This window comes from Lepidochelys kempii, chromosome 6 (assembly GCF_965140285.1).
Source record: "Lepidochelys kempii isolate rLepKem1 chromosome 6, rLepKem1.hap1, whole genome shotgun sequence".
Classification (NCBI taxonomy): Eukaryota; Metazoa; Chordata; order Testudines; family Cheloniidae; genus Lepidochelys; species Lepidochelys kempii.
In genome coordinates, this window is record NC_136385.1 from 70,456,055 (window position 1) to 70,483,907 (window position 27,853).

Here is a 27,853-nt window from a genome sequence, read left to right on the forward strand (position 1 = left end):
GGTGTTGATCCCTTATGTCCACAGAGCAGAGTTGCAGGTGCAAAGCACAATTTTCCCCACAGAGCCTCACTGTCTTAATCCTGTGATGAAGTGAATCCTTTTTTTTTAATGGGCAAAATCTGGTTCAATCTTTCTGCCCATTCAGTCCTGCGATTCTGAGATTACCGGTCAGCTTGTATGTGTGATTGTTTTTGTATTAAGAAAAGGAGTACTTGTGGCACCTTAGAGACTAACCAATTTATTTGAGCATGAGCTTTCGTGAGCTACAGCTCACTTCATCAGATGTTTACCGTGGAAACTGCAGCAGACTTTATATACACACAGAAATCATGAAACAATACCTCCTCCCACCCCACTGTCCTGCTGGTAATAGCTTATCTAAAGTGATCAACAGGTGGGCCATTTCCAGCACAAATCCAGGTTTTCTCACCCTCCACCCCCCCACACAAATTCACTCTCCTGCTGGTGCTAGCCCATCCAAAGTGACAACTCTTTACATAATCAAGTCGGGCTATTTCCTGCATAGATCAAGGTTTTCTCACATCCCCCCCACCCCCATACACACACAAACTCACTCTCCTGCTGACAGGTTTCAGAGGAACAGCCGTGTTAGTCTGTATTCGCAAAAAGAAAAGGAGTACTTGTGGCACCTTAGAGACTAACCAATTTATTTGAGCATGAGCTTTCGTGAGCTACAGCTCACTTCATCAGATGTTTCACGGTAAACATCTGATGAAGTGAGCTGTAGCTCACGAAAGCTCATGCTCAAATAAATTGGTTAGTCTCTAAGGTGCCACAAGTACTCTCCTGCTGGTAATAGCTCATCTAAACTGACCATTCTCCAGGTTTAAATCCAAGTTAAACCAGAACATCTGGGGGGGGGGGGGTAGGAAAAAGCAAGAGGAAACAGGCTACCTTGCATAATGACTTAGCCACTCCCAGTCTCTATTTAAGCCTAAATTAATAGTATCCAATTTGCAAATGAATTCCAATTCAGCAGTTTCTCGCTGGAGTCTGGATTTGAAGTTTTTTTGTTTTAAGATAGCGACCTTCATGTCTGTGATTGCGTGACCAGAGAGATTGAAGTGTTCTCCGACTGGTTTATGAATGTTATAATTCTTGACATCTGATTTGTGTCCATTTATTCTTTTACGTAGAGACTGTCCAGTTTGACCAATGTACATGGCAGAGGGGCATTGCTGGCACATGATGGCATAGATCACATTGGTGGATGTGCAGGTGAACGAGCCTCTGATAGTGTGGCTGATGTTATTAGGCCCTGTGATGGTGTCCCCTGAATAGATATGTGGGCACAATTGGCAACGGGCTTTGTTGCAAGGATAAGTTCCTGGGTTAGTGGTTCTGTTGTGTGGTATGTGGTTGTTGGTGAGTATTTGCTTCAGGTTGCGGGGCTGTCTGTAGGCAAGGACTGGCCTGTCTCCCAAGACTTGTGAGAGTGTTGGGTCATCCTTTAGGATAGGTTGTAGATCCTTAATAATGCGTTGGAGGGGTTTTAGGTGGGGGCTGAAGGTGACGGCTAGTGGCGTTCTGTTATTTTCTTTGTTAGGCCTGTCCTGTAGTAGGTAACTTCTGGGAACTCTTCTGGCTCTATCAATCTGTTTCTTCACTTCCGCAGGTGGGTATTGTAGTTGTAAGAAAGCTTGACAGAGATCTTGTAGGTGTTTGTCTCTGTCTGAGGGGTTGGAGCAAATGCGGTTGTATCGCAGAGCTTGGCTGTAGACGATGGATCGTGTGGTGTGGTCAGGGTGAAAGCTGGAGGCATGCAGGTAGGAATAGCGGTCAGTAGGTTTACGGTATAGGGTGGTGTTTATGTGGCCATTGTTTATGAGCACTGTAGTGTCCAGGAAGTGGATCTCTTGTGTGGACTGGACCAGGCTGAGGTTGGTGGTGGGATGGAAATTGTTGAAATCATGGTGGAATTCCTCAAGGGCTTCTTTTCCATGGGTCCAGATGATGAAGATGTCATCAATATAGCGCAAGTAGAGTAGGGGCTTTAGGGGACGAGAGCTGAGGAAGCGTTGTTCTAAATCAGCCATAAAAATGTTGGCATACTGTGGGGCCATGCGGGTACCCATAGCAGTGCCGCTGATCTGAAGGTATACATTGTCCCCAAATGTGAAATAGTTATGGGTAAGGACAAAGTCACAAAGTTCAGCCACCAGGTTAGCCGTGACATTATCGGGGATAGTGTTCTTGACGGCTTGTAGTCCATCTTTGTGTGGAATGTTGGTGTAGAGGGCTTCTACATCCATAGTAGCCAGGATGGTGTTATCAGGAAGATCACCGATGGATTGAAGTTTCCTCAGGAAGTCAGTGGTGTCTCGAAGGTAGCTGGGAGTGCTGGTAGCGTAGGGCCTGAGGAGGGAGTCTACATAGACTCCAAACTGCTGAATTGGAATTCATTTGCAAATTGGATACTATTAATTTAGGCTTAAATAGAGACTGGGAGTGGCTAAGTCATTATGCAAGGTAGCCTGTTTCCTCTTGCTTTTTCCTACCCCCCCCCCCCCCCCAGATGTTCTGGTTTAACTTGGATTTAAACCTGGAGAATGGTCAGTTTAGATGAGCTATTACCAGCAGGAGAGTGAGTTTGTGTGTGTATGGGGGTGGGGGGGATGTGAGAAAACCTTGATCTATGCAGGAAATAGCCCGACTTGATTATGTAAAGAGTTGTCACTTTGGATGGGCTAGCACCAGCAGGAGAGTGAATTTGTGTGGGGGGGTGGAGGGTGAGAAAACCTGGATTTGTGCTGGAAATGGCCCACCTGTTGATCACTTTAGATAAGCTATTACCAGCAGGACAGTGGGGTGGGAGGAGGTATTGTTTCATGATTTCTGTGTGTATATAAAGTCTGCTGCAGTTTCCACGGTAAACATCTGATGAAGTGAGCTGTAGCTCACGAAAGCTCATGCTCAAATAAATTGGTTAGTCTCTAAGGTGCCACAAGTACTCCTTTTCTTTTTGCGAATACAGACTAACACGGCTGTTCCTCTGAAACCTGTTTTTGTATTGTGAACTCTGAGATCTGTTTGCTAGGAACTGAACTGAGATTACTAACTCATTTCACATAAATTCCTAGTCAGCCATTTGCTGCTAGCTGGAGCTGGATTTTAACTAGTTATTGAGGGGTGAAAGCCTGGATGGTTCTGGGATTGGTAGTCTGGTATGAAGGTGTGACATTACCCAGGGTACTGTCTCGACTGTTGAACAGCTGTGTCCCCTCAAATCTCCAACCTGGAGCGCCTGTTACACTGCTTTGCTGTAAGAGCAACCACTCCTGGTCTGCTTACACACAGCCTCCAGCATGTAAACTACTCCCAGTTATATTGTACAAGTGCTATAGCCAGCTACTCCTGAACTGCACTGCAGAGTAACACCAGCAAATTCGCAGTCCCAGACTTTCCCCCAAAAATGTGCGTCTTATACTGCCCAGCACTCTTGTGGAAAATGCAAGTTTATATATATATATACAAATCCTGTTATCTCAAATGGTGTTTCCAAAACACTTCAGTCCAAGCACACTGGTTTAGATAAAACAATAAAACAAGTTTATTAACTACAGAAAGATGGATTTTAAGTGATTTACAAGTAATGAGGCATAAAAGTAAGATTTGGTCACAAGAACATAAGTTAGATATTAGTTTCATTTTACTTTTTAACAAGCTAAATGAATTTAAAGCAAAGGTCTCTCTTGCCACGTTCTTCAGCGGTCTTTCTGGCTGGATTCCTTTTGGCCAGGACCCCTCTCCCAATTCAGTGTTACTTTCCTTGTTGTTCAGGTGGTGGTGATGCCCTGGGCAGGCAGACAGGGAGGAGTCCCTTAGGGTGTGTTCCCCTTATAGTTTTCTTTTTCTTTGAAAATCCTCTCTAGCTGAGGTTAAGGAGACAGAAAGTCTATGGAGACTCAGCTGTTTCTTTGCCAAGATGTAAATTTCTTGCTCTCACCCTTTTTCCTGCCAAAGAATGGCCTTGACCAGATGATAGTCCATTTGATGTTGCTGACGCTTGGCTGAGGCGTGGGTTTCCTTTTTCTTTCTGAGGAACTGTCCCTTTGTGGCTTTTTTTTTTGTTGCAGGCTTGGATTGTCTCAATAATATCATACAGTAGATTTATAACATTACACACAGTATACCCATTTTACCAGGACAATAATGATCAGCACATTGAGTTTTCAAATGATACACCTCACAAGGCATATTTTGCACAAAACTTACAAGTATTGTAAGGGATGAACATAAGGGTACAGATTGTCGTAGAAGCCTATCTACTACTTAAACAATCTGATGCTTTAAAGTAATTGTACTGGGTGAGTTTCATTGTCCTGTTCAGAACAGATTTTGCTGGTCCCCTAGCTTTTAAAGAAAACAATGGATTTTACAATAAAGCTGATAAATAAGCAGTTTATTTGACCCAAACACACACAATTATATTTTTGCCTGGGATGTGGGATGAATCTTTTAAAATAAAAATCGCATTTGTTGGATATATGTGTATATATATGTACATATTAGGGCTGTCAAGCGATCAAAAAAATTAATTGCTGTTGAACAACAATAGAATACCATTTATTTTACGTGTTTTTGGATGATCACTACATTTTCAAATTAATTTCAGTTACAATACAGAATACAAAGTGTACAGGGCACACTTTATATTTTTGGTTACAAATATTTGCACTGTAAAAAACAAAAAGAAATTGTGTTTTTCAATTCACCTCATAAAAGTACTGTAGTGCAATCTCTCTTTATCATGAAAGTTGAACTTACAAATATAGACTGATGTACAAGAAAACCTATGTTCAAAAATAAAACAATGTAAAATTTTAGAGCCTACAAGTCCGTTCAGTCCTACTCCTTGGTCAGCCAATCATTCAGACAAACAAGGTTGGTTACAATTTACAGGAGATAATACTGCCTGCTTCTTGTTAACAATGTCACCGGAAAGTGAGAACAGGCATTCACATGGCACTGTTGTAGCTGGTGTTGCCAGATGCCCTAAACTTTCGTATGTCCCTTCGTGCTTCCGTGCTGATGATGGATTCTGCTTGATAATGATCCAAAGCAGTGCAGAGTGATGCATATTCATTTTCATCATCCGAGTCAGATGCCACCAGCAAAAGGTGGTGGTGGGTTTTTTTTGTGGCTTGGGTTCTGTAGTTTCTGCATCAGAATGTTGCTCTTTTAAGACTTCTAAAAGCATTCTCTACACTTCGTCCCTTTCAGATTTTGGACAGCACTTCAGATTCTTAAACCTTGGGTCAAGTGCTGTAGCTATTTTTAGAAATCTCACATCCGTACCTTCTTTGCGTTTTGTCAAATCTGCTCTGAAAGTGTTCTTAAAACGAACATGTGCTGGGTCATCATCCGAGACTGCTATAATAATGAAATATATGCAGAATGCAGGTAAAACAGAGCAGGAGACATACAGTTCTCCCCCCAAGGAGTACAGTCACAAATTTAATTTAACACTTTATTTTTTTTAACAAGCATCATCAGCATGGAAGCACGTCCTCTAGAATGATGGCCGAAGCATGGAATGGGGCATATGTTTAGCATACCTGGTATGTAAATACCTTGCAACGCCAGCTACAAAAGTGCCATCCAAACGCCTGTTCTCACTTTCAGGAGACATTGTAAATAAGAAGCAGGCAGCAGTATCTCCGATCAATGTAAACAAACTTGTTAGTCTTAGTGATTGGCAGACTAAGATGTAGGACTGAGTGGGCTTGTAGGCGCTAAAGTTTTACACTGTTTTGTTTTTTTGAGTGCAATTATGTAACCAAAAAAAAATCTGCATTTGTAAGTTACGCTTTCACGATAAAGAGATTGCACTACAGTACTTCTATGAGGTGAATTGAAAAAATACTATTTCTTTTGTTTATCATTCTTACAGTGCATATATTTGTAATAAAAAATAATATAAAGTGAGCACTGTGCACTTGGTATTCTGTGTTGGAATTGAAATCGATATTGAAAATGTAGAAAAACATCCAAAAATATTTAATAAATTTCAATTGGTATTCTATTGTTATAAGTGCGATTAATTGCGATTAATTTTTTTGAGTTAATTGCGTGAGTTAATTACAATTAATTAGCTGTGTGTGTGTAATGTATAGTGTATAAATGGCTCTGATTACCATTTGGGCAGCTTAATGTGTTTCCTAATGTTGTAGCTATACACTGAAGAATTAATTTTTAAGGGGTTCTTCACACTATATTAAAAGATTGGAAGGGGTAGAGGATACAGGAGGAAGTATTTGTGAAGTCAATACGCCTTGGTGAAATATATTGCTACACCTCTACCCCGATATAACGCGATAAAGCAGCACTCCAGGGAGCGGGGCTGCTTTACCTCATTGTATCTGAATTCGTGTTACCACAAGAGGTTCCTCTGCGCCCCACCACTTACTTGCTGTGCCCCACCTCACCTCACCTCCGCCTCCTCCCACAAGTGCACTGCGCCGCTTTGCTTTTTCCCCCTCCCTCCCTCCCAGGCTTGCCGCACCAAACAGCTGATTCGCGGTAAGCCTGAGAGGGAGGGGGGAGAAGCGGAGTAGCAGTGGCATGCTCAGGGGAGGAGGCGGAACGGAGGTGAGCTGGGACGGGGAGCGGTTCCTCTCCCTGCCCCGATATAACGCAGTCTCACCTATAAGATGGTAAGATTTTTTTTGGTTCCCGAGGACCGTGTTATATCGGGGTAGAGGTGTACTTTAAAGTAAGCAAATCCTTACTCAAGTAGTGTGTATGTTTTGTTTCACTCATATATTAAAAATGATCCAGAAGTCAAAACTATTTTGTTGTCCTCTTTAAAAGGTTGTGAACGATCTGGTGTTCAGTGGCTCCAGTGACCAATCTGTCCACGCCCACAATATACATGTAAGTCATTCAGATACTTGAAACGCTAAATAGCTTTTACTGTTGAGTTGATAAAAGCAATGAGAATTTCTTTGGACGCCCATATGCTTAAGAAGATATGGTGACTCTTACGCTACTTTGTATAGCACCTTTTCTATTTGAGGAACGCAAAGCACTTTGTAAACATTATCCTTCATTCCTAGGATATTGAAAAATTGGGGAGGGTTCAGAAAAGAGCAACAAGAATGATCAAAGGATTTGAAAACTTGCCTTTTAATGAGAGATTCAAGGAGTTCAATATATTTAACTTATCAAAGAGAGGGTTAAGGGGTGATTTGCTCACAGCCTGTAAGTATAGAATCATAGAATATCAGGGTTGGAAGGGACCTCAGGAGGTCATCTAGTCCAACCCCCTGCTCAAAAGCAGGACCCATACCCAATTAAATCATCCCAGCCAGGGCTTTGTCAAGCCTGACCTTAAAAACTTCTAAGGAAGGAGATTCCACCACCTCCCTAGGCAACGCATTCCAGTGTTTCACCACCCTCCTAGTGAAAAAGTTTTTCCTAATATCCAACCTAAACCTCCCCCACTGCAACTTGAGACCATTACTCCTTGTCCTGTCCTCTTCCACCACTGAGAATAGTCTAGAACCATCCTCTCTGGAACTACCTCTCAGGTAGTTGAAAGCAGCTATCAAATCCCCCCTCATTCTTCTCTTCTGCAGACTAAACAATCCCAGTTCCCTCAGCCTCTCCTCATAAGTCGTGTGTTCCAGACCCCTAATCATTTTTGTTGCCCTTCGCTGGACTCTCTCCAATTTATCCACATCCTTCTTGTAGTGTGGGGCCCAAAACTGGCCACAGTACTCCAGATGAGGCCTCACCAATGTCGAATCGAGGGGGGCGATCACGTCCCTCAATCTGCTCGCTATGCCCCTACTTATACATCCCAAAATGCCATTGGCCTTCTTGGCAACAAGGGCACACTGCTGACTCATATCCAGCTTCTCGTCCACTGTCACCCCTAGGTCCTTTTCCGCAGAACTGCTGCCTAGCCATTCGGTCCCTAGTCTGTAGCTGTGCATTGGGTTCTTCCGTCCTAAGTGCAGGACCCTGCACTTATCCTTATTGAACCTTATCAGATTTCTTTTGGCCCAATCCTCCAATTTGTCTAGGTCCCTCTGTATCCTATCCCTCCCCTCCAGCGTATCTACCACTCCTCCCAGTTTAGTATCATCCGCAAATTTGCTGAGAGTGCAATCCACACCATCCTCCAGATCATTTATGAAGATACTGAACAAAACCGGCCCCAGGACCGACCCCTGGGGCACTCCACTTGATACCGGCTGCCAACTAGACATGGAGCCATTGATCACTACCCGTTGAGCCCGACAATCTAGCCAGCTTTCTACCCACCTTATAGTGCATTCATCCAGCCCATACTTCCTTAACTTGCTGACAAGAATACTGTGCGAGACCGTGTCAAAAGCTTTGCTAAAGTCAAGATACAATACATCCACTGCTTTCCCTTCATCCACAGAACCAGTAATCTCATCATAGAAGGCGATTAGATTAGTCAGGCATGACCTTCCCTTGGTGAATCCATGCTGACTGTTCCTGATCACTTTCCTCTCATGTAAGTGCTTCAGGATTGATTCTTTGAGGACCTGCTCCATGATTTTTCCGGGGACTGAAGCGAGGCTTACTGGCCTGTAGTTCCCAGGATCCTCCTTCTTCCCTTTTTTAAAGATGGGCACTACATTAGCCTTTTTCCAGTCATCCGGGACTTCCCCCGTTCGCCACGAGTTTTCAAAGATTCCTACATATGGAACAGAAGGCTCTTCAGTTTAGCAAACAATTGTATTACAAGATCCAGTGGCTAAAAGTTGAAGCTAGACTAATTTAATCTAAAAAATAAGGCATGCATTTTCAACAATGAGTAATTAACTATTAGAACAACTTACCAAGGGTTGTAGTAGGTTTTCTATCACTAGAAATTCTTTAATCAAGATAGGATGTTTTTCTAAAAGATATGCTCTAGTTCAAACAGGAACTAATTCAGGAAAGTCTGATGTCCTGTGTTATTCAGGAGGTCTGACTAGATGTCAGTGGGTCAACTGCAGAGCTAGAAGTAGAAATCAGAAATCCTGACTTCCAATCCCCAACTCGCACCAATAGGATTACTCCCTTCTCTCTTTTGAAAATGCTGCCTTTGTTTTGAAACAGTATCACAGATTAATTGAAAATGCCAAAAGCCATGATGCAAAGTGGTGGACACAGAATAATTAGTCTGGTGATGTATTTCGTGCAAATGGTAATGTGGTTAATTCTGTTTAGCAACTGCTGATTCTTCCTCTTAAACTTCGGGGGGTGGGGGAGGAGCACGTACCAGTTCCTAGTGGCTGTGGTAATATGGTTGCAAGTGTACTTTGTTAGAAATTATGCTTTACCAAATGGGGCAGAAAGTTGGAAATGAGGAAACTAAAGGATGTCTAGGAAACTGCTGCTGGTAACTTCAGGTCACGTTTTGGTTTGACTTTAGGTTTCTATAAGCTAGGTAAAAGGTACTGCAATTACTTTTTAAGTGAGATACATACATGAGAAATATATAATGTTCAGGTTGGCATGAGTAAGCATTTAAAACTTGGAAAAGGAGTTAGCCCAAGACTAAAGCTAGCACAGCGGTTGCAAAGGCAGTTTAAATAGGTACTGCTGGGAGGGACAGGAGAAAGATGGAGACTATCCCTTCCTTCAGAATCCCTTGGACCCAGAGCAGAGAAGGAGAGACCCTCATTTGGGGGCAGTAGGACCCATATGGCTGCCTACTCGGGGAATTCTGCACCTAACAATTCTACGCACAGTATTTTAAAATTCTGCATATTTTATTTGTCAAAATAACACAATATAATCACTCCAGTTTCAATTATTTTGGTAACTTATTTCAAAATACCTGTCAACAAGTATGTCAACAATACAGACAACGACAACATGTGGCTGTGGGAAAAGAAACTGCAGGGAGGAGTTGGCCTGAGACTGAAGCCAGCAGAGCAGTTGTAGAAGCAGTTTGACCAGGGAGTGTCAGATGCTGCTAAGGTCATCACACTGCTTTCTGCAGTTTCCACACTGAACGTTCTTTCTCCTATGGTGAATGGCTGTTCATCATGTCTCCCCTGCCCTTCTTTTGTTTTTCCTTTTGGCAAATTCCCTCCATTGTAAAAAAACAAATAACCAAAGTAACAAGTAACAAAGTAACAACCGATAAATAAAAATAATCATGGCACTAACATGATGTTGAACACTATTACTCTGCTTGTATGTTGTATCCGTTTTCCTGCCTTATCTATTTAGATTGTAAGCTCTTTGGGATAGGGTATTTGTCTTATGATATGTTTGTATGGTGCTATATACAATGGGGCCTTGTTCTTTGTTAGCCCCTAGGCAGTTCTGTAACATAATGAATAATAAAACTATTATTTCAATGAGAAACCTGCAGACTTGCTGTTTGCATCTGTTTTCATGATTTAATGGGTGTTCTTTCTTGTCTTGACACAGACAGGAGAGCTGGTACGAATCTATAAAGGCCATAATCATGCAGTAACTGTTGTGAACATCCTAGGGAAGGTGATGGTGACTGCTTGCTTGGATAAATTTGTCCGTGTTTATGAGCTACAGGTAAGAAAATAAATGATGTCCAGGAATAGAACTTATCTATTCTATTTTTTTGTACATTTCAGAAGCTCCAGAGCAAAATACCATATTAATAATCTTTACTTCCTAGTTTCCAGCCCCTCCCTCTTCTACCACTTAAAATTCTCAACCTTCTCCTTGACCAATTTGCTGTGGGGTTTTAAAATAATTCAACAGATAATCACTTGCATGAGCCAGACTGGTTCTCTGGTTGCACTCATTTTAATTGTAGAAGAAACTGACGTGTTTTTTTCAAATGATTCTGGACAATTAGTTTTCTGTTCTTTGAAAGGCTGAGTGGCATGTAGTCTGTCCCTGTAAACTGAATCACCTTAATGGCCACTCCCTAGTAGTCAGTACTCTCATGCAGAAAACAGTGGGTGGATTCTCATAGTTTCTTGCATGTTGACTTGGGAGGACCAGTGAGGCAATATTCTCAGCCCCTGAAGAACAAATGCTTTTTATTGCTGAAGAATCCCTCCAGCTGATTAGTGGTGTTGACAGGCTCTGAAGGGAGTAAAAAAAAATAATAGGCCTGAAAGAATAGACTGAGGGGAAAATGGTGGGATCCTTGCCATTAATTAAGAAATTAATAGCACACAGTACAACGTGGCACCCACGAGGACTTTAAAAATGTAGTCTCGTGTAATAGTCAGTGCTCCTAACTCTTAAAAAGTCACTGTTGATTATGCAAGCCAATAAAAAATGCCTGCAAAATGTCATACTATTAAATGCCTGATGTTTCATTTTCTTTTCTTCCCAAGTCTCATGACCGTTTGCAAGTCTATGGAGGACACACAGATATGATCATGTGTATGACTATTCATAAGAGCATGGTAACTCTCCTCCTTTCATTGATCTAAAATAGAAAGTCTTGTTTGTTAGCTGATGATAGTGTTGATTTCAGATTTTATTGATATCACTGGTAGATGATTTAATTATTTTAACTTCCCTTATTCTGCTAGAGAGAGGACCATTTAAAATGGTAGTCAAAAGAATAATAATAATTAATGAATAATAAAGAAAAGCTGTTTATATACCAGCTAAATACAGTAATGTAGCAATTCTGGAAAGTCGTTCATATGCTATATTGTGTTGGCAAAATTGAGCTGTTGGATTGCTAATATTGTAACATAATTTCATGACTATAGCTCTCTATCAGCCAGACATAAGGCATTAATTTCATCTTCATAGTGTGCATCGTTACTATAATCAGAACAGTTCAAGAATTACTGAGGGTTTTAATACTTTAAGTGTGTCTGTCCTGTTTCCGGCATTTTCTCTAGCAGCTATATGACTAGACTTGGTTTGACTGAGTGAAGTCCTACTATTTCCAATTTTCAGGACCATACTTTCAAATTAACACATGTGAAGTGCATGAACATTTTTTAACTGACTTAGGTATACAAATACCATGATGCACATGCAGGTTAGGGTTTATAGTATACACAAAGATCTGAGTACTTGCCTGCTTAAGCTGGACACCTTTAAAAACTCTTGTGAATGTGCAGTTGAAAACTTGTTCCTGAACTTTGATAAAATGAGAGTTAAAATGGGAAGTGCTTAATATTTCTGATTTTCAAATTTGTAATAAAAGAGTGAAGTGTAGGAAAACTGGGAACCAGTGCACTATGGGAAATGCATTTTTTTTTCTGAGCCCCGCTTCTCATGGGGCTGAAGTTGAGATTTAACTGTGCCCAAGCTGTGTGATTGTAGTCCAAGATTTATGCTGTACCATATTTCTGAGGTGCTTTAGGCATCTAGACACAAGTGAAGCTTCAGATCAGCAGTCAGTGAAGTGTACTATACAATGGACATTCTCTCACTCTTCTGTATCTGTTTGAACACTAGGGTATAGTCCCTTCCCTGCAGCAGATAGATAATTGGTATCTTCTGATAGTGGAAATAAACTGGCGCGTTATTTCTTATCAGCTATCTGTTAGCTTTGTATTTCTCCAACACTACAAATTGAACCATTAGACATCAGTTTACTGTTGTTTATTAGAGCTCAGGAACCGCATACTTCTAGATGGTCTGTAAACCAGTTAGATACAGACCATTTACAGACCAAGTCCTGGAAATGTCTTTAAGGGACTCCGTCAGGTTGAAGAATAATTTTTTAATTTACCTGTTAATAAGACTACTAAAATTGAAAGGGTTTTTACAATCTAATTTACACTACAAACAGCAAAAAAAAAAAAAAAAATGTTTTGCATTTAGTTTGTATATGGAAATAGGAGAGTTAATTTCTCATTCTGGTTCTCTACGTGTTTCAGGGGTGCAGCAGAGTTTCTGAATCAAAACTCTTTCAATGACTGTTCAAATAACTATTTTTAAATCTTAAATTTTGGATCTAAGAAGTGTTTCAAAATTGGAAGCCTTAAGTGCATAGGCTTTCCACTTCATATGTTTCATACTTGATCTTTTTGCCTGTTATTTCTTTAAAAACACATCTTTATTATTTTTTTCTCTTTCATAATTTTTTCTTCACAGATCTACACTGGGTGCTACGATGGCAGCGTCCAAGCTGTGCGGCTTAACCTGATGCAGAATTACCGTTGCTGGGTAAGGAACAAAGCATTTCTAGTTTTCAGTTCTTTATCCTTCTTTATTATAGTTTCTAGACCAATCTCCTGTGTCTGGACAGAAATCAAGGGATGGAACAGATTCATTTTCATGATTTTTTTTAGAGCATCCTTTCCGTTTAGCCAGTCACACATCTTTTAAGCTCCACTGTGAAAATAGTTTAACCTCTGGGAGCAGCTGCCTTGCCAGGAACCCTGTAGTAGATGGCAGGTGCTCTGTTTTGAGGTAGATAAGTGATTGATTGTTTTTAAAAATCTTTCTCTTATATTGCCTGTTTCAAGCTGAGTGTGTGGCACGTGCCAACTTCTGAAACAAAAAGCTTTTACTGCACCCACTGTACACAGAAACAGTTGCACTAATATTAGTCTTGCATCAAAATCTTTTTTTTTCTTTAAAAACAAAAACCTCTTACCTCCTGTTTTTCTGGCTCACTAGATATTTCCAGCTGCACAATGACGTTGTTTCCGATGAATTTTCGTGCTGGAAAGTTTAATGGCTGTAAAGCTCCATTGAGAGCCCATTTGTTCTAGACTTAGCTTAACTAGAAAAGACAACACAGGGCCTTATGCTACTGTTGCACCAAATTTCACTCCTCCCTAAAACTGGTGCTGATGGAATCATAGAATCATAATGTTCGAAGGGACAGCAAGAGTCATCTCATCTAAACCCCTGCCAAGATGTTGTTGCGGCTAAACCATTCACCCTCCTTTTGAAAACCTCCAGTTAAGAAGCTTCCACAACCTCCCGAAGCAGTTTGGAGACATGGGCTCAGTAGTTTGATATGAGGAAGGATGAAGTGTGGAGGCAGTGTGTGAGAGAAACTCTTTTTGGTGGAATATTATTGGGCAGCAGGGATGAAAGCATTATCTCACTTCTTTCTCTTCCCCTCCTCCCTCACCTCGCCCCCACGGCTTATTACGATACACTCTCCCACCAGTGGCATGGATGTTCACTGATATTTGGAGTTGTGGACCACCTGAAACAACACTTGCTGACAGATCACACCAATCCACATTTTCAGACCCTAAAATGTCGCTGGAAGAACTGCGATGCCTTCTTCACTTCCAGGAAAGGTTCCAAGCAGGTATGTGATGAAGAAATTGGATTTGCATGGTGGTCTGGTGAAAAGCGGAGTAAGAAAGTATACAGGATGATAGAATCTTCAATATAAAGTACAGACTATGTTACCATAATTTGGACTTCTTTATTTTCCATGTAGAACCCTACTAATGGTCAAATCCTGCTAGCCTCAGTCATGCAGATAGTTTAATTGAATTCAGTAAAAATATTTATTTAAGTAAGTTCAGCAGGACTTGACCCTCAATATACAATTCCCAGTGCAGCCTTAGTCTATTCTGAGACACCTGGTCATTTTGAAACAGTGTAAAATAAGACACACAATTTGTTGTCAATAGTGCCTACAATGTGATTGGCATTTTCCAAACATTAAAGAAGCCACTGTGCTTGTGCTGAGGAATGGAAATTGGCTTTGTAAAGAAAAACTTAACTGTTGCCTTTTTAACTGAGTTTTTATTCCATGATTTGCATCTTTTAAGTAGAAAATAATATTTTTTTCCTGGATGTTGTTTTTTCTCAACTTTTGGGAAGCATTCCTTCTTTGAACAGACCTAAAACGAACGTGGCTGGTTTTGTTGAACAAATTAAATATAGATGATGCAAAGAGATTTCTGAGTTGGTGTTAGCACAGCTGGGAGAACTGTGGTTTTCATTGGACAGAATGAGAAAAAGGGAGTATGAGAGCCTGATGTTACCTGGATTAAAGTATAAAGGAAGATCTGCCATGCTTAGCAATAAAACTATTTTGATTCTAGGCACTTTAAGCTGTTAGAGTCTGCTGCCTGTTTGTTGAATGCTATAAAAAGTAACAATGAAGAGAGGTTTGTTTGAGGACTGAAAAGCAGAACTGAAGTCTCTCATTGATCTTCTAAAATCTATATACAGTAAAAACAGCCCACCAGGAGCAAATCTCAAAAATTCTAGATTAAACTGTAGTTTGAAGATGAGAAGGAATATATAATCATAGGGCCAGACTTTACCACCTTCCTCACTTCTTTTTTTTTAGGATGGGGTTATTCACTGAACTGCATACCATTCAACATAAGCAGGGGTGGCAGAATGTAACGCAAATTAGTTGTATGAAAACTGATAATAGCTGGACGTCCTTTGAGATTACTGATGTACTTTTTATATTTTATACTTCAGAAAAGGGAAGGGAATTGGCCTCTAAAAGTATTCATGGTAAGGCTATGTTTTAGTCATGGGTATTTTTAGTAAAAGTCATGGACAGGTAACACGCAGTTAACAAAAATTTACGGCCTGTGATCTGTCCATGACTTTTACTATATACCCCTGACTAAAATGGGGCGAGGGGGGGGCCGCACGCTGCGGGTGCTGGGGAATGGGACAGGGATGCTGTGGATGCTTGGGGGGCAGGGGGGGTGACGCGCTGTGCGGGGGGAGGAGGCGGGGGGTGGTGGGACTGGGACAGCTTCCCTAGCGGGCTCCTGGGAAGCAGCGGGCTCCAGCTCCTAACTCCACCTGCTGCTTTTGCTCTGCCCTAAACCCTAGTTCTGCATCTTCCATTGGCTGGGAACCGCAGCCAATGGGAGCTGCGGGGGCAGCACAAAGAGCTAGGAGCTGACAGAGGGGAGTTCCTGTCCCCCTTCCGGGGAGCCTTGAGCCCCCACACACACCTAAACTCCTGCTGCTGGGGGTCGAAGGGCCCAAGACTGCCCCAGCAATGGCCAGTGCAACTGGCAGCTCCTAGGCCAACCTCACAGGCCACTGCAGAAGTCACAGAATCCATGACCTCCGTGACAAACGCCTAGCCTTATTCATGGCTATCAAGTTGTGCATGTAACTAGTATTTGTAATCATGTGATCTTACCAATTACCCTCATTCTCCTTCCACTGTTCTTCTTCCCCCATTCCCACCTACTGTTTATGTCCCCTTGTTGCATTTTTAATTCTACTATAAGCTCTTTGGGGCTGGAATCATGTCTCCTACATATTTTTACTCCTGGGGGGATTCTGCGCCAAAAAATAAAAATTCTGTGAAATTCTGCATACTTTATATGTCAAAATAATGCAATATAATCACACCAGTTTCAATTGTTTTGGTAATTTATTTAAACTACAATACAGAAAAATCACAATAACTATTCAGCATTTCCTAAACACATGAAAGTTAAGTTACAGACACTTGGTAACTAATACCCTGCATTCCAGTTATAATCCTGGATTTTCATTTAAATTACATTACAGAACGCCAAACAGCAACAAAAAAAAGTAGAATGTCATTTTAAATTGCTCAGACTTCCACACATGAAAGTCATACAGTTTTTCTAGTCATTGTCTTGGACTTGGCTGGGTACTTTGGGAAGTGCTTCGTTCTGATTGTCCTGACCTTTTATTGACTGTTAGGTAAATGTTTTATTTGCCCTCAGTCCTTTTTTTTTTTTTTTTTTTTTTTTAAATGGATAAGTAAAACAAATCCTGAGCTGTAAATCTAACCCCATTGTGCCACTTTGGCACAGGAAAAAAGTGAAAAAGCACATAGATCTTCTTAGCAGGTTCCCTTTACTGTCATTTATAATAAGGCTCCTTTACATCACTCTGGCTATGTAAAAAGAAAAGGAGGACTTGTGGCACCTTAGAGACTAACAAATTTATCTGAGCATAAGCTTTCGTGAGCTACAGTTTGTGAGCTGTAGCTTACGAAAGCTTATGCTCAGATAAATTTGTTAGTCTCTAAGGTGCCACAAGTCCTCCTTTTCTTTTTTGCGGATACAGACTAACACAGCTGCTACTCTGAAATCTGGCTATGTAGGGAACCTAAAACTTTCACAGGTTTTATGCTCCTAGGGGAAATGACTGAGAATGGGAACAGTTAACTAATAATAGCAACATTAACAACATATAACCTTAACAGTCAGACTGCTACATTTCTGCCTCAGAGAATGAGATCAATTAACCATCCACAGCAACTTTAACAATGTTACTAAGTACACAGTCAGGCAGCTAGTGCATCAAAGAATGAATCCGTTAACTCAGGCAGGACTGCTACATTTGTGCCTCTAGCCTGCCTCATGCATAATAAAAAGACTTACCCTTCCACACCAGTGAGCTGCAGTAGCAAGGGAGAGAGACAGTGTGTGTCTCTCTCTCTCTCATTGACATGCATGTATGCCCAGCCCCACCTCCGATGCTGATCATGCAGGCATGCACACCCAGTCCCCCGCCCCGGTCTCTGAGGCTGCTCCAGGCACACTGGAACAGACATGCTGCTGGGGAAGAGGCGCGCGTCGCCTGGCAGATTTTTTTTGCATTTTTCTGCACAGGGAGCACAGAAAAATGTGAGCCATATGAATTCTGCATCCCCGCAGGGGCGCAGAATCCCCCCCGAGTTATATTTATACAGTGCCTAGCAAGTGACCTTCTCCCTCAATATAGAATCCCAGGGAAGATGATAAATAAGACAAAGCTGATCCCTACAGTATATAACTAGACACTTCCATTCCCGCTGGTGACTGTAGTCAGAATTGTGATAGTTACAATTAAGTTTAAATTAGCAGTTGCTCGCAGCATTCTATTAATTTCCCCCTAAATAGTATGGACAGGGATTATCTGAGAACCTTACTCGTTAAGTTTTCTATAAACACCCCCTGGATTTTATAATGCTGTTCTACCATAGTTCTCTTGATCAGGGTTTTTTGATCCAGTGTGAACAGAGGAAGCGATTGAAGCCAATTAGCAACAACTATGTTTAAAGTTGTCAAGGTTCCTCCCCCACTCTGAACTCTAGGGTACAGATGTGGGGACCTGCATGAAAACCTCCTAAGCTTACTTTTACCAGCTTAGGTTAAAACTTCCCCAAGGTACAGATGAATTTTATCCTTTGTCCTTGGAATAACCACTGCCACCACCAAACTCTAACTGGGTTTACTGGGAAACTTAGTTTGGACACGTCTTTCCCCCCAAAACCTTCCCAACCCTTGCACCCCACTTCCTGGGAAAGGTTTGGTAAAAATCCTCACCAATTTGCATAGGTGACCACAGACCCAAACCCTTGGATCTGAGAACAATGAAAAAGCATTCAGTTTTCTTACAAGAAGACTTTTAATAGAAATAGAAGTAAATAGGAGTAAAGGAATCACCCCTGTAAAATCAGGATGGTAGGTACCTTACAGGGTAATTAGATTCAAAACATAGAGAATCCCTCTAGGCAAAACCTTAAGTTACAAAAAAGACACACAGACAGAAATAGTCATTCTATTCAGCACAATTCTTTTCTCAGCCATTTAAAGAAATCCTCATCTAACGCATACCTAGCTAGATTACTTACTAAAAGTTCTAAGACTTCATTCCTGTTCTATCCCCAGCAAAGCAGCATACCAACAGACAGACCCTTTGTTTCTCTCCCTCCTCTCAGCTTTTGAAAGTATCTTGTCTCTTCATTGGTCCGTTTGGTCTGGTGCCAGCGAGGTTACCTTTAGCTTCTTAACCCTTTACAGGTGAGAGGATTTTTCCTCTGGCCAGGAGGGATTTTAAAGGGGTTTACCCTTCCCTTTATATTTATGACAAAAGTGCAGTTGCCTTTCCTTTTTCCCTTGCCCTTTCTTGGTTTATAAAATAAGTTATAGCTGCAAATGGTCCTGTTTGGTTTATTTAAAAAAAAAAAAAAAGAGGGGTGAGGAGGACTTTAGGATCAGTTTCTGAGACCTGCTGTTATCATGAGAGAGCTCTTATGAGTTGCCATTCATAAGAGAGAGACTCCTGAAGATCCAGGGAAACTGGCCTGCAGTGGCAAATTGAATCCCAGTTATAGCATTGGGTGTTGCACAGATTTAAGAAAACTCTATTCAAACTGAGAAATGAGGCTGTACCTCTTCAGTGCTATAAATGGTATCCTAAAGCACTGACTCTGGCGATCTTAGAAGAAATGCATCCTTTCTGGGATGGGAGCTTGTGTTGTTTTTTTTTCTTGATTTGAATTGTGTTGGAGATGGGATGCTTTATATTGTACATATTCATGTCTTGCTTGCTAGGCACCTTGATATGGATTATAGGGTGTTAATGTCTTCTGCAAGCCAGTGATTTCTTAATGTGTTCAGAATGCTGTGCACTGGGGCTTCTAGAACCCTTTGCACTAGTTCTTTTAATGACTTGTTCTCTGTTCCTCTCCCTCCAGGATGCTGCAGGACACATTGAAAGACATGCCAAGGATGACAGCAGAATCGACTCATGAAGCTTTTCACCTCCCATATTGGGAAGTAATTTTATACATCAGAACTATTCCATACATCATTCTCCTCTTGCCCTGTCCTCTTTCCTCCTCCTTTTCCTCCTCGGAGTGGAAAAAGGGAGTGGGGCCTAACTCTCTTTTACAGAGACTGCATGTGCCATGCAACTCTGTAGAAATGGGAGCGGCCCATTAACACTCAGACCAAACTGTGTCCAGTTTTTTGTCCAGTTTTTATTCATCAGAAGACACTATGAGCATCCCCTCTTGTCTGCCCATTTGAAGAAGTGCATTCTGTGCATCTAAGATTGGGCATTCAGAGGGATACTCTGACTGAGATAAAACTGGGTGCCAGCGTTCATTAACTCACCTTCAAATGTGCAGGGTTTTAACCAAGGCGAGTAGTGTTCAACTGTTTCATGTTGTATGCAAATCCCACACATACTTTCATTTTTTAGCCAATTTTAATAAAATATTTCTAACAACAAGGACACAAGTTCCACAGAGAGTTATCACTGAATTTCCATTGCAAATTTTGGCTGTCCTCAGAAAACTTTATAGTATTTTAATGGGAAACTAGAATGAAGTGGTTCTTTTTTTAATGTTAACTGCAATTTATGCTTTGACGTTTTGAATATTCTTTGTGTAAAGGTTGCTCTGATCGGTAAAATGCACAGTGACTTCACAGGATTTCACTGTCCTGCACACTACAGTCTCGAAGGAGATTTGTGATGAGGGCAGATGCTTTTTTGAGAGGTGTTCCAGCCGCAAAGCAGCCTGACTTCTTCCTTCATACACGCACTTCGTGATCTCTAACAAATTAAAAGACTAGAGACCTTAGTGCAAGATGGTACAGAGAATAATGCCAGCTTTGTATTTTGCATTTTGACAACCACTACTGTCTTGATACAACACCAGAGCTGGATTCCTGATTTTTGGTAATTTATTTTGGCAGATTTCATAACTTACTTCAGTTGAGATCTTGCATAGAATTTTGTTGACTGGCACTGCAATCCTGTCTTTTCATGGAAAGTCAGTTTACTGAGCAGACGCACAGGCGCCACGCGTCTGAACGCCGCCATTTTGGTGTTGCTCTGTTGCAAGTGTAAACTGACTTTATTTGCATCAGCTTTGCAATCACTGGAGTTTATCATGGAAGCGTGCAACAAAGAGAGCTGCTGGGTGTGGAGCAGGATTTTAGAGTCCAAGGATCTCAAGCAGAAGCTGAGGGTACCAAGTGCGTATCATCTGTAGAAGACTTCATTCTACGAATGCTTTTAAGATACTGCAAACTGCCATAGAGGGAAGGCCATGCTTGTTGTTTCTAGTGGTCTGATTTGCTCCTTACTTATTCCTGAGGAGGACTGAAATCTCATTTGTCCAGCAGGAACTGCAAAATAGAAAAGGCTGTTTGTGGGATTGGTCTCTCCCTGCCCCCTCCTCCCCCTCCCACCCCAATACCTTCTAGGTCATGAGACTAAGTGAAGGTAGCAAAGGGTGATCTTCCCTCCCTTTTAATAATACCAGCTCATTACAGGAAAGTAAGAGTTCTCACTAGATGTGCAAAGAAGGCAAAAAGAAACCTAGTGGCAGAAACTGCTTTTTTCATAGGCAAGTCCAGAACCTGAGCATATTCAAAGAGGTTGAATATGCTCAGAGTTTCATCTGGTGTCTCTTCAGTTACTGAGGTCAAGGCTTAAATATTCCTAATGCAGATTAATGTAATGTTATAGCCTTGCTTTTTGGTGACGGAGAAACCTTTTTTGTCCACCGAATTGATTGAGGAAAGCCCGCCACATACTCTGTCCTGCTACTAAATCAAAGACTTCACTTCATTGAATCTCTGAAGATCATCCTTTTATGTTGTCTGACAGAGGGGTGAAAAATCTCTGTAGTTACACAAAATCAATATTTTTCTTGTCTCTTTAACTTTAGCAATGGAATAAAGTGCTCACTTTATTTCCTGAGCTGTAGGAGTCCTCATGGTTCAAAGACTTGTAAAGAAATAGGTTCTTAATGTATTGATAAGTTTTTCCTTTGTGAAAAGACTTCTCCAAAGAAAAGCAGAGAATTGCACTGGGGGCCTTGATGTTTTTGCTGTGGCCTATGGATGGAGTACTTTAAGTGCCAGTCTAATTCAAGGAGCTCTCTGAGCAGTGTAATTTTTGTGTGCGTGCAGTGGGATTTTTTGGCAACTCCTTTCACAGTGAAAGCAGTTCAGACTGGTGAAAATCTTAAAACACAAGGGTGTGGAAGGCTTACAAAGCACCTCCTAAATCACTGACTTTCACACAATAGGAAGGGGGCATGCAAAGGTGTGGAAGAAACTGAATTTTTTAGGATATTCGTAGCAGAATGTGATTTGAAGTGAAGGTACAGAGCCATGTGTATTAAGGACAGGCTTGTGGAGTGCAGTGTTTGTACCATTCTGAGGACTGGTGTGTGCATGCATTTTGTTACTTTTCCATGTGGTACTTTGCATTTTTTCCCAATTTCTTTAATATGTTGGGAGACTGTCGATGACTGTTCACAAGAATGTGTGAATGTTTTTTCACTATATTAAGTGTTGCAAGGCATGCAGTTCTCACACTTTTCATTTGTGTTCCTGACTACTTATAAGGGTGTGTGTGCGGGGGGAGGGGGGTTCTTTTTTTTAAATTTTAGTTGGATGAGAGTGAACAAAGCTTTCCAACTCTTTTTTTTTTTTTTTTTTTTTTCATTTCAAGACACCTTAAATCTTTTCTTTGGTTAACCTTTTTAAACTATCCTCCCAATGTAATTGGAATTGATGAAATGTAGCCTTCTATTATGCCAGAAAGAGAGAACTAACTGTGGTTCCCATCTGGGTGCCTATGTTTGGTAGCTTACAAAGAAACAGATGTCGATTTAAATATTAGAATTAGTGGTGGTCAGGGGAAATTATATAGGTGGATAAGCTTTAAAAAAGTTTTAGCAGCATATTCATAAATTGTCTGTATGGGGTTCAGAGAAAAAGGTTACACCATTTTGCTGCATCACAGCAAATTTCCATGAGAGAGCCCTAAGCCACAAAGCTATCATGAAGATCTGAACTTTCCCAAAGTTGAGGGGTATTTGGATATGGGGTTCAGTTTTGGGTCCATCTGTATTATCTACTTTCCTACCTGTTCAACTGGAAATCTGGGCGGATTGAATGTAATGACCACTTCGTTCTTCTAGGCACTAAGAAAATTGCAGGGACAGTAGTTGATAGATTAATTTTTCATTAGGGCTTTAAATTTAAAATCTGAGTTTATTAGGCAAATTTGGTCTGTCCCCCCCCAACCCACACAGGAGTCTGACATCTGGCATCCCTCCACTCAAAGGAAGGAGTAGATCTCTCTAGGAAAGCAACACTACACATCTGAAGCAGCAAGACTGTTTTTATTTGGCTTTTCTTGAAAGGAAAGAGTTAAAAAATAAAGTAACTAGAGGAAAGTGGGGCTTTATTTTTATTTTTTCATATATATTGGCTAAGGGCTGTGTATGGTGTATAACTAAAATATGATGGTCTTGCTGGAGTGCATAGTACCATTTCCCTTCTCTCAACACCCCTCTTCCCTCCCTCCCCCCGCCCAACAATACTGATATTTTGCTTATGCCATGACCATGTTTAGTGGGTGTAAGTGCTCAGAACATGATCATGTTGTGGTAACATCGGAAATATCTTATGTATCACAGAAGATAATCTTTCAGGAAATCTTTCCATTGTATATCTCTTTTAAAAAAAATTAAATAAAAAAAAAGACGAATCTGGGAATTCCACATTTGCCTATTCCACCTCCAATCACAAGAAGGAGGGAATAAATGGAGTAGCTCTAAAAAGTGTTATGTTCTAGCTATATCCCAGATTACAACTTCTTTGTTCTCAGAAAACAGCAGTTGAGTTGGTTGGTAGATTATCAATGTTATTGCTTTTCAGTCATCTTTTCCCCTCCCAATCGCAGGGCTTTAATGGAAGAAATGGTAGCTAGTTGATGGTTTAGTGTTTCTCACCTCCACCCCCCAAGATGCCTTAATTACTGAGCTGTGGTCAGCAAGGGCCATTTTGGAGGTAATGGGGGATTTTTCCACCCATGGCAAAATAAAATCTTTTCAATTCATCGATAGAAAAATGCATTAAATACCCCAGCTTCTGTTTGCTTTCTTGTGACGAGTGTTTAGAATGCAGACTTCAAAAATGCGTGGTCAAAATATAAGATGATAAATGGAATTCTTTGTCAAAGCCTGTTGTTAAACACCACAAGTTTGGCTGCAAGGTTTTCTGTGCATATTTGCAGACCTTCACACTGCAACACTACTGGATCAAAATAAACAAAGAACAACAACGAAACATAAATGCAAATCAAGTTCTAGCAAACACTGGATTCCTGTGGATAAATATGTGGTCATGACAGGATGACTTCCCTTTTGTAACTAAACACAAATACAAGATGAAATTTCAGATGTTTTCAGGTACGTATGGTACTATTACCTGGAGATTCTCTAGATAGTCCCAAATTGTAGAATATGCAAGAAAGATTATTGAAATTGTTATTGTTTGTAAAATATTTATTAGTAAAAATAAAGAGCAAACTGTGTAGGTAAAGTGGTTTTTTTAATATGTGCCTGCCAGCTTCTCCAACTTCATTTTGTTACAAATGTTAAACCTAATCTTTGGAAGAATGAAAGTGGGATAAACCAATGTGGCTTTTAAGTATTTCATAAGTAAAGCTGTGTGGATCATGTGCACAGAATGACTTGGCCTTTCCTCTTTCATTTTGGTGCAAAGCTGTGAACATATTAATGGAACTTTATAAGCAAAACCAAAAGAAAAAAATAAAAGTTCTTTATACTAAGATGTTCTGTCTGTCAGCTTAATTCTTCATTCTGAATGGAATTTAATTCCTTCATTGGATAATTTAGAATGATTTAATCTATCCACTGTGATAACTCTCATATGGAATGAGCAGAAAGTGTAACATTCATGTCTGCTTCCAATTGGGAATTAAAGGCTGTGGACTGACCACTGGACTGGAATCCAGATACCCTTGTGTTCTGGCCTGCCTTGCTAGAGTTGCCATGTCACCTTAGGCAAGTTACTTAACCTTTCTCTAATATTGAAGTACCTCATGTGGATGGTGAGGATTCGTAAATGTTCTTACAGCAGTTTGAACATAAAGGCCAACATTTTCAAACCTGGGTGCCTAAAGTTAGGTTTGTAACTAGATAGGCACCGACATATTTTTTTCCAGTGGCGCTGAATGGTAAAATTCAGACCCTGAGAAGCAATCATTTGTCATTTAGAAGCATGAAAAACAAACTTAAATGAGACTAACTGCATTGCGTGGAAACTGCATCAAAAAGACCCAAACAAACCAGTCTTTGAATGCCATGGTAGAGGTGTATTTGGCTGAATGATGTGGAGAAATCATTCATGCCCATAAAAATCAGACTGATCTCCAGAAGCCCCTAAATTGGAAGTTGGACTAACACACATTCCTCCAACATGCACCTCTTTCTGCTCTTGCATATTGTGGCACTATTATTTTGAGAATCCTGCTATATCAAGGCAGCATGTGGTGCAATAAGGAGTGTGACTGCCTGAAACATGCCTGGCTTAATATCTAGTTATTTAGAGTCTCTAATTTCTTCTTAGGAGTAATTCTAAGGGAGTAAATTGCTTGCATGGCACATCTCAGTATTATTTTCATAACTTAAAATATTTTTCAGTGTCTGAGAATATCAGAAGCTTAACATTCTTCTCCCCCCCTGCCCCCCCCCCCCCGGAACCTCTGCCATGGTTGAATGCACACCACATTTTTGGGCTAATTCTATTAAAATGTTCTGGTGGCTCTGTTCTGCTGTATCCAAGAGTTCATGATTTGTTCATGAATACTGATACCACATCACATAAACGGACACTGTAATCATGACAAAGCCTAATGTCTTGTTTTTTCTCTGTTTTGCTCCATCTATGTGTTCTGGAGACTTTATATGTTGACTTTAAAGGGTTAATTTACAGATGCCTTTAAGTCAGAGGGAAATCAATATAAAAACCCAACATGTTTGTCATATAAGTAGCCTCAAGGCATCCTGTGTACAGCATAATTAAGCACTTTCCAGTCTTTCATTTTGCCTCTTCATTCCTGCAAAAAAGACAACGAATCAAACCACAAGCACAAGTATTTATTAGAGTGCATAAGTTAGAACTCTTTTAGAACTGAACTGCACCAAATTCTTTTTTTCCCAAAATAGTCACATTTAATGAAGACACCTAGGAACCTCTTAGTTTATAAATGGACTTGGAGTACCTTCCAAGATCAACAAACGGTAAAAGTGGGTTTTAGGGTTGCAAAGAAGTAGTTTCTCTTTTTAAATCTCCATCTTGGGCATACTGTCAATCACAGAAGCCTCCCACTTAGCTGATTCCAGTAGTAGCTATGCACATAGCTAATCCTAATGTTTCTGGCCTTTCATCTCTTTGGAGAAAGGAGTTTGAGGTTTCTGATAAGCTTGCTTTTTCTCTCTGTTTAACTTAAACCCACAAGCCAATGCAAATGGGAGGCGGTGGGGGACACACCTCAAGACAACAGAGTAAGTTGATGCTAAGTAATTGACAAATTGCCCTTTTTAAAAGAGCTTCAAATCATGGAAGCTCCTTTCCATCTGACAACTCAGTGCTAAGACTAAGGCTGCTTTATAAACTGTAGTACAGATCCAAAGCTAACGCTCTAGGCCGGTATGAGGAACAAACAGTTGATACTGTAGAGTTCTAGATTAATACTAGTATGTCAGATAAAACTTACATTCACAGACTGACTTTTGTAAAAACAACGTTGAGACTGTAAAAGACCAGAAGTTGCTTGAATTAAAGTGCAGTTTTGTAAGCTTAAAAGCTGAAGGGTGCAGTTTCCATGTGAGATGGGAGCTAGGCAAACTTGCAATTAGTTGCTGGACTCAGTTCCACTGATAGCGTTATCTCAGGCTGTTGAGGAAGGGTTTAAAATAATACAATGGTACACAATGGGGCAATGTATAAAATAACAGGAAGTACTCCCTTGTTTGTGGAGTAGAAGGGTGTGTCTGTTCTAGAGAGTCGTAAGGCATCTTAGTCATAAATCACAAGGTATTTACAGGTGAGATTTTCAGAAGAGATTAAGGGAGTTAGTCACTCAGTTCCCATTGAAAATGGAGGGGAGTTAAACTCATATTTTGTTGGTGCCTCATTTAATTGTCTTGTTTTCACACAAGGTACATCTACGCTTCCAAAAAAAAAGGGGGGGGGGCAGGGAGACTGTGGTGTTAACCTAGATTATCTACATGGGTTAAAATAGCAGTGAAGACACAGCAATGCACCTTTTAACTCAGGTGAACAGCTGGAGTTGAGCCCCAGGCTACCCCACTGCCTTGAATTTGAGCTGCTAACTCAAGTTAAAAGCCACACGGCAGTGTCTTCACTGCTGTTTTAATCCATGTAGATCGTCCATGTTAAGAAAACATTTATTTATTCACATTCTATTGCATTGTAGACATATCCATAATGTCTTCATTACTTATGTTCTTGTACAACATCAACACTGGCCCACTGAGACATGATATGAAAAATACTAGATGGTTCAGCACATGGAAAAACCAGGATGAGTGTGATTTATGGTTGGGTACACTGTTGTAAAGAAGCAGCCCTAGCAATGCTGAAACCAGAATTAGAACAGAGGAACTGAAGAGTGAGAAGATGGCAGTGGTGCCTATGAGTCACAGTTTAGCTACAGCTGTCGTCCTGCATAAGGACTAACTGTTGATTTGGAATTATAGCTATGGAGAGGTAGGGAAAATATTTTCCCTATGCCAGTGTAGTATTGGAAAGGCATGTGCATTGTGTGGGGAGTGACTGAGGGTAACCTTACCATGCCATTGATGACCAAAGGTCAGCATTTTTAAGTTAAACCTTTGTTGCAAAACTAAAATACCAGGGGGGCATTAATATATTAGTTTTTAGGTAGTGAGCTCCAGTCACTTTGCTAAAGGGTATGGCCACCTATTTTTATATTGTGCCTTCTTCGAGTTTAGCATTGGAACGTGCAAGTTGCCTTAGGTAACCATTGTTCTTTGCTCTTTGGCTCCTAGCAGGGGAGGCAGCTGTGTTGGGAAGTCCTTCATATTCTGAGGTAAACGTGGCTGGTTGCTTCCAACAGAAGTCCTGAGCGTTGTGGACAGCGTTCATGCACAAGGAAAGGGAGGCCAGGTTGATTTAAGCATACATGGTGAGCTGCAGCCACTGAAAGAAGAGTGAAAGTTAAGTAGCAACAGAAGTGATTTCAACGTGACTGGAGAACAGTAGACCATTGCCATTCTCATCAGTCACGCAACAAAACTCAGAACTGATGATACTTCAGTTACTGCCAGGTCTTGTTTCTATGAACTGTAACATGAAACTGCTCAGAG

At 40.7% G+C, this 27,853-nt stretch overlaps 2 protein-coding genes across 8 annotated transcripts in view; one reads left to right on the top strand and one right to left on the bottom strand.

Moving 5' to 3' along the window:
* Positions 1-24,267, top strand: part of ZNF106 (zinc finger protein 106) — an 81,010-nt gene extending 56,743 nt beyond the window's left edge. For 5 of the 6 annotated variants that reach the window (XM_073348615.1, XM_073348614.2, XM_073348617.2 and 2 more), the window contains 6 exons: positions 6,835-6,897; positions 10,429-10,548; positions 11,328-11,399; positions 13,057-13,128; positions 14,087-14,233; positions 19,361-24,267. In XM_073348615.1, the coding sequence (XP_073204716.1) occupies positions 6,835-6,897; positions 10,429-10,548; positions 11,328-11,399; positions 13,057-13,128; positions 14,087-14,233; positions 19,361-19,417 (531 nt within the window). In that variant the 3' untranslated portion in view covers positions 19,418-24,267. Of the gene's footprint in view, positions 1-6,834; positions 6,898-8,416; positions 8,513-10,428; positions 10,549-11,327; positions 11,400-13,056; positions 13,129-14,086; positions 14,234-19,360 lie in introns of those variants that run through there. The other variant, XR_012159443.2, reaches the window with a different exon arrangement.
* Positions 24,268-25,211: 944 nt separating this feature from the next.
* CAPN3 (calpain 3) overlaps positions 25,212-27,853 on the bottom strand; it is a 73,902-nt gene continuing 71,260 nt past the window's right edge. For both annotated transcript variants that reach the window (XM_073348627.2, XM_073348626.1), the window contains one exon: positions 25,212-27,686. In XM_073348627.2, the coding sequence (XP_073204728.1) occupies positions 27,660-27,686 (27 nt within the window). In that variant the 3' untranslated portion in view covers positions 25,212-27,659. The remainder of the gene's footprint in view (positions 27,687-27,853) is intronic.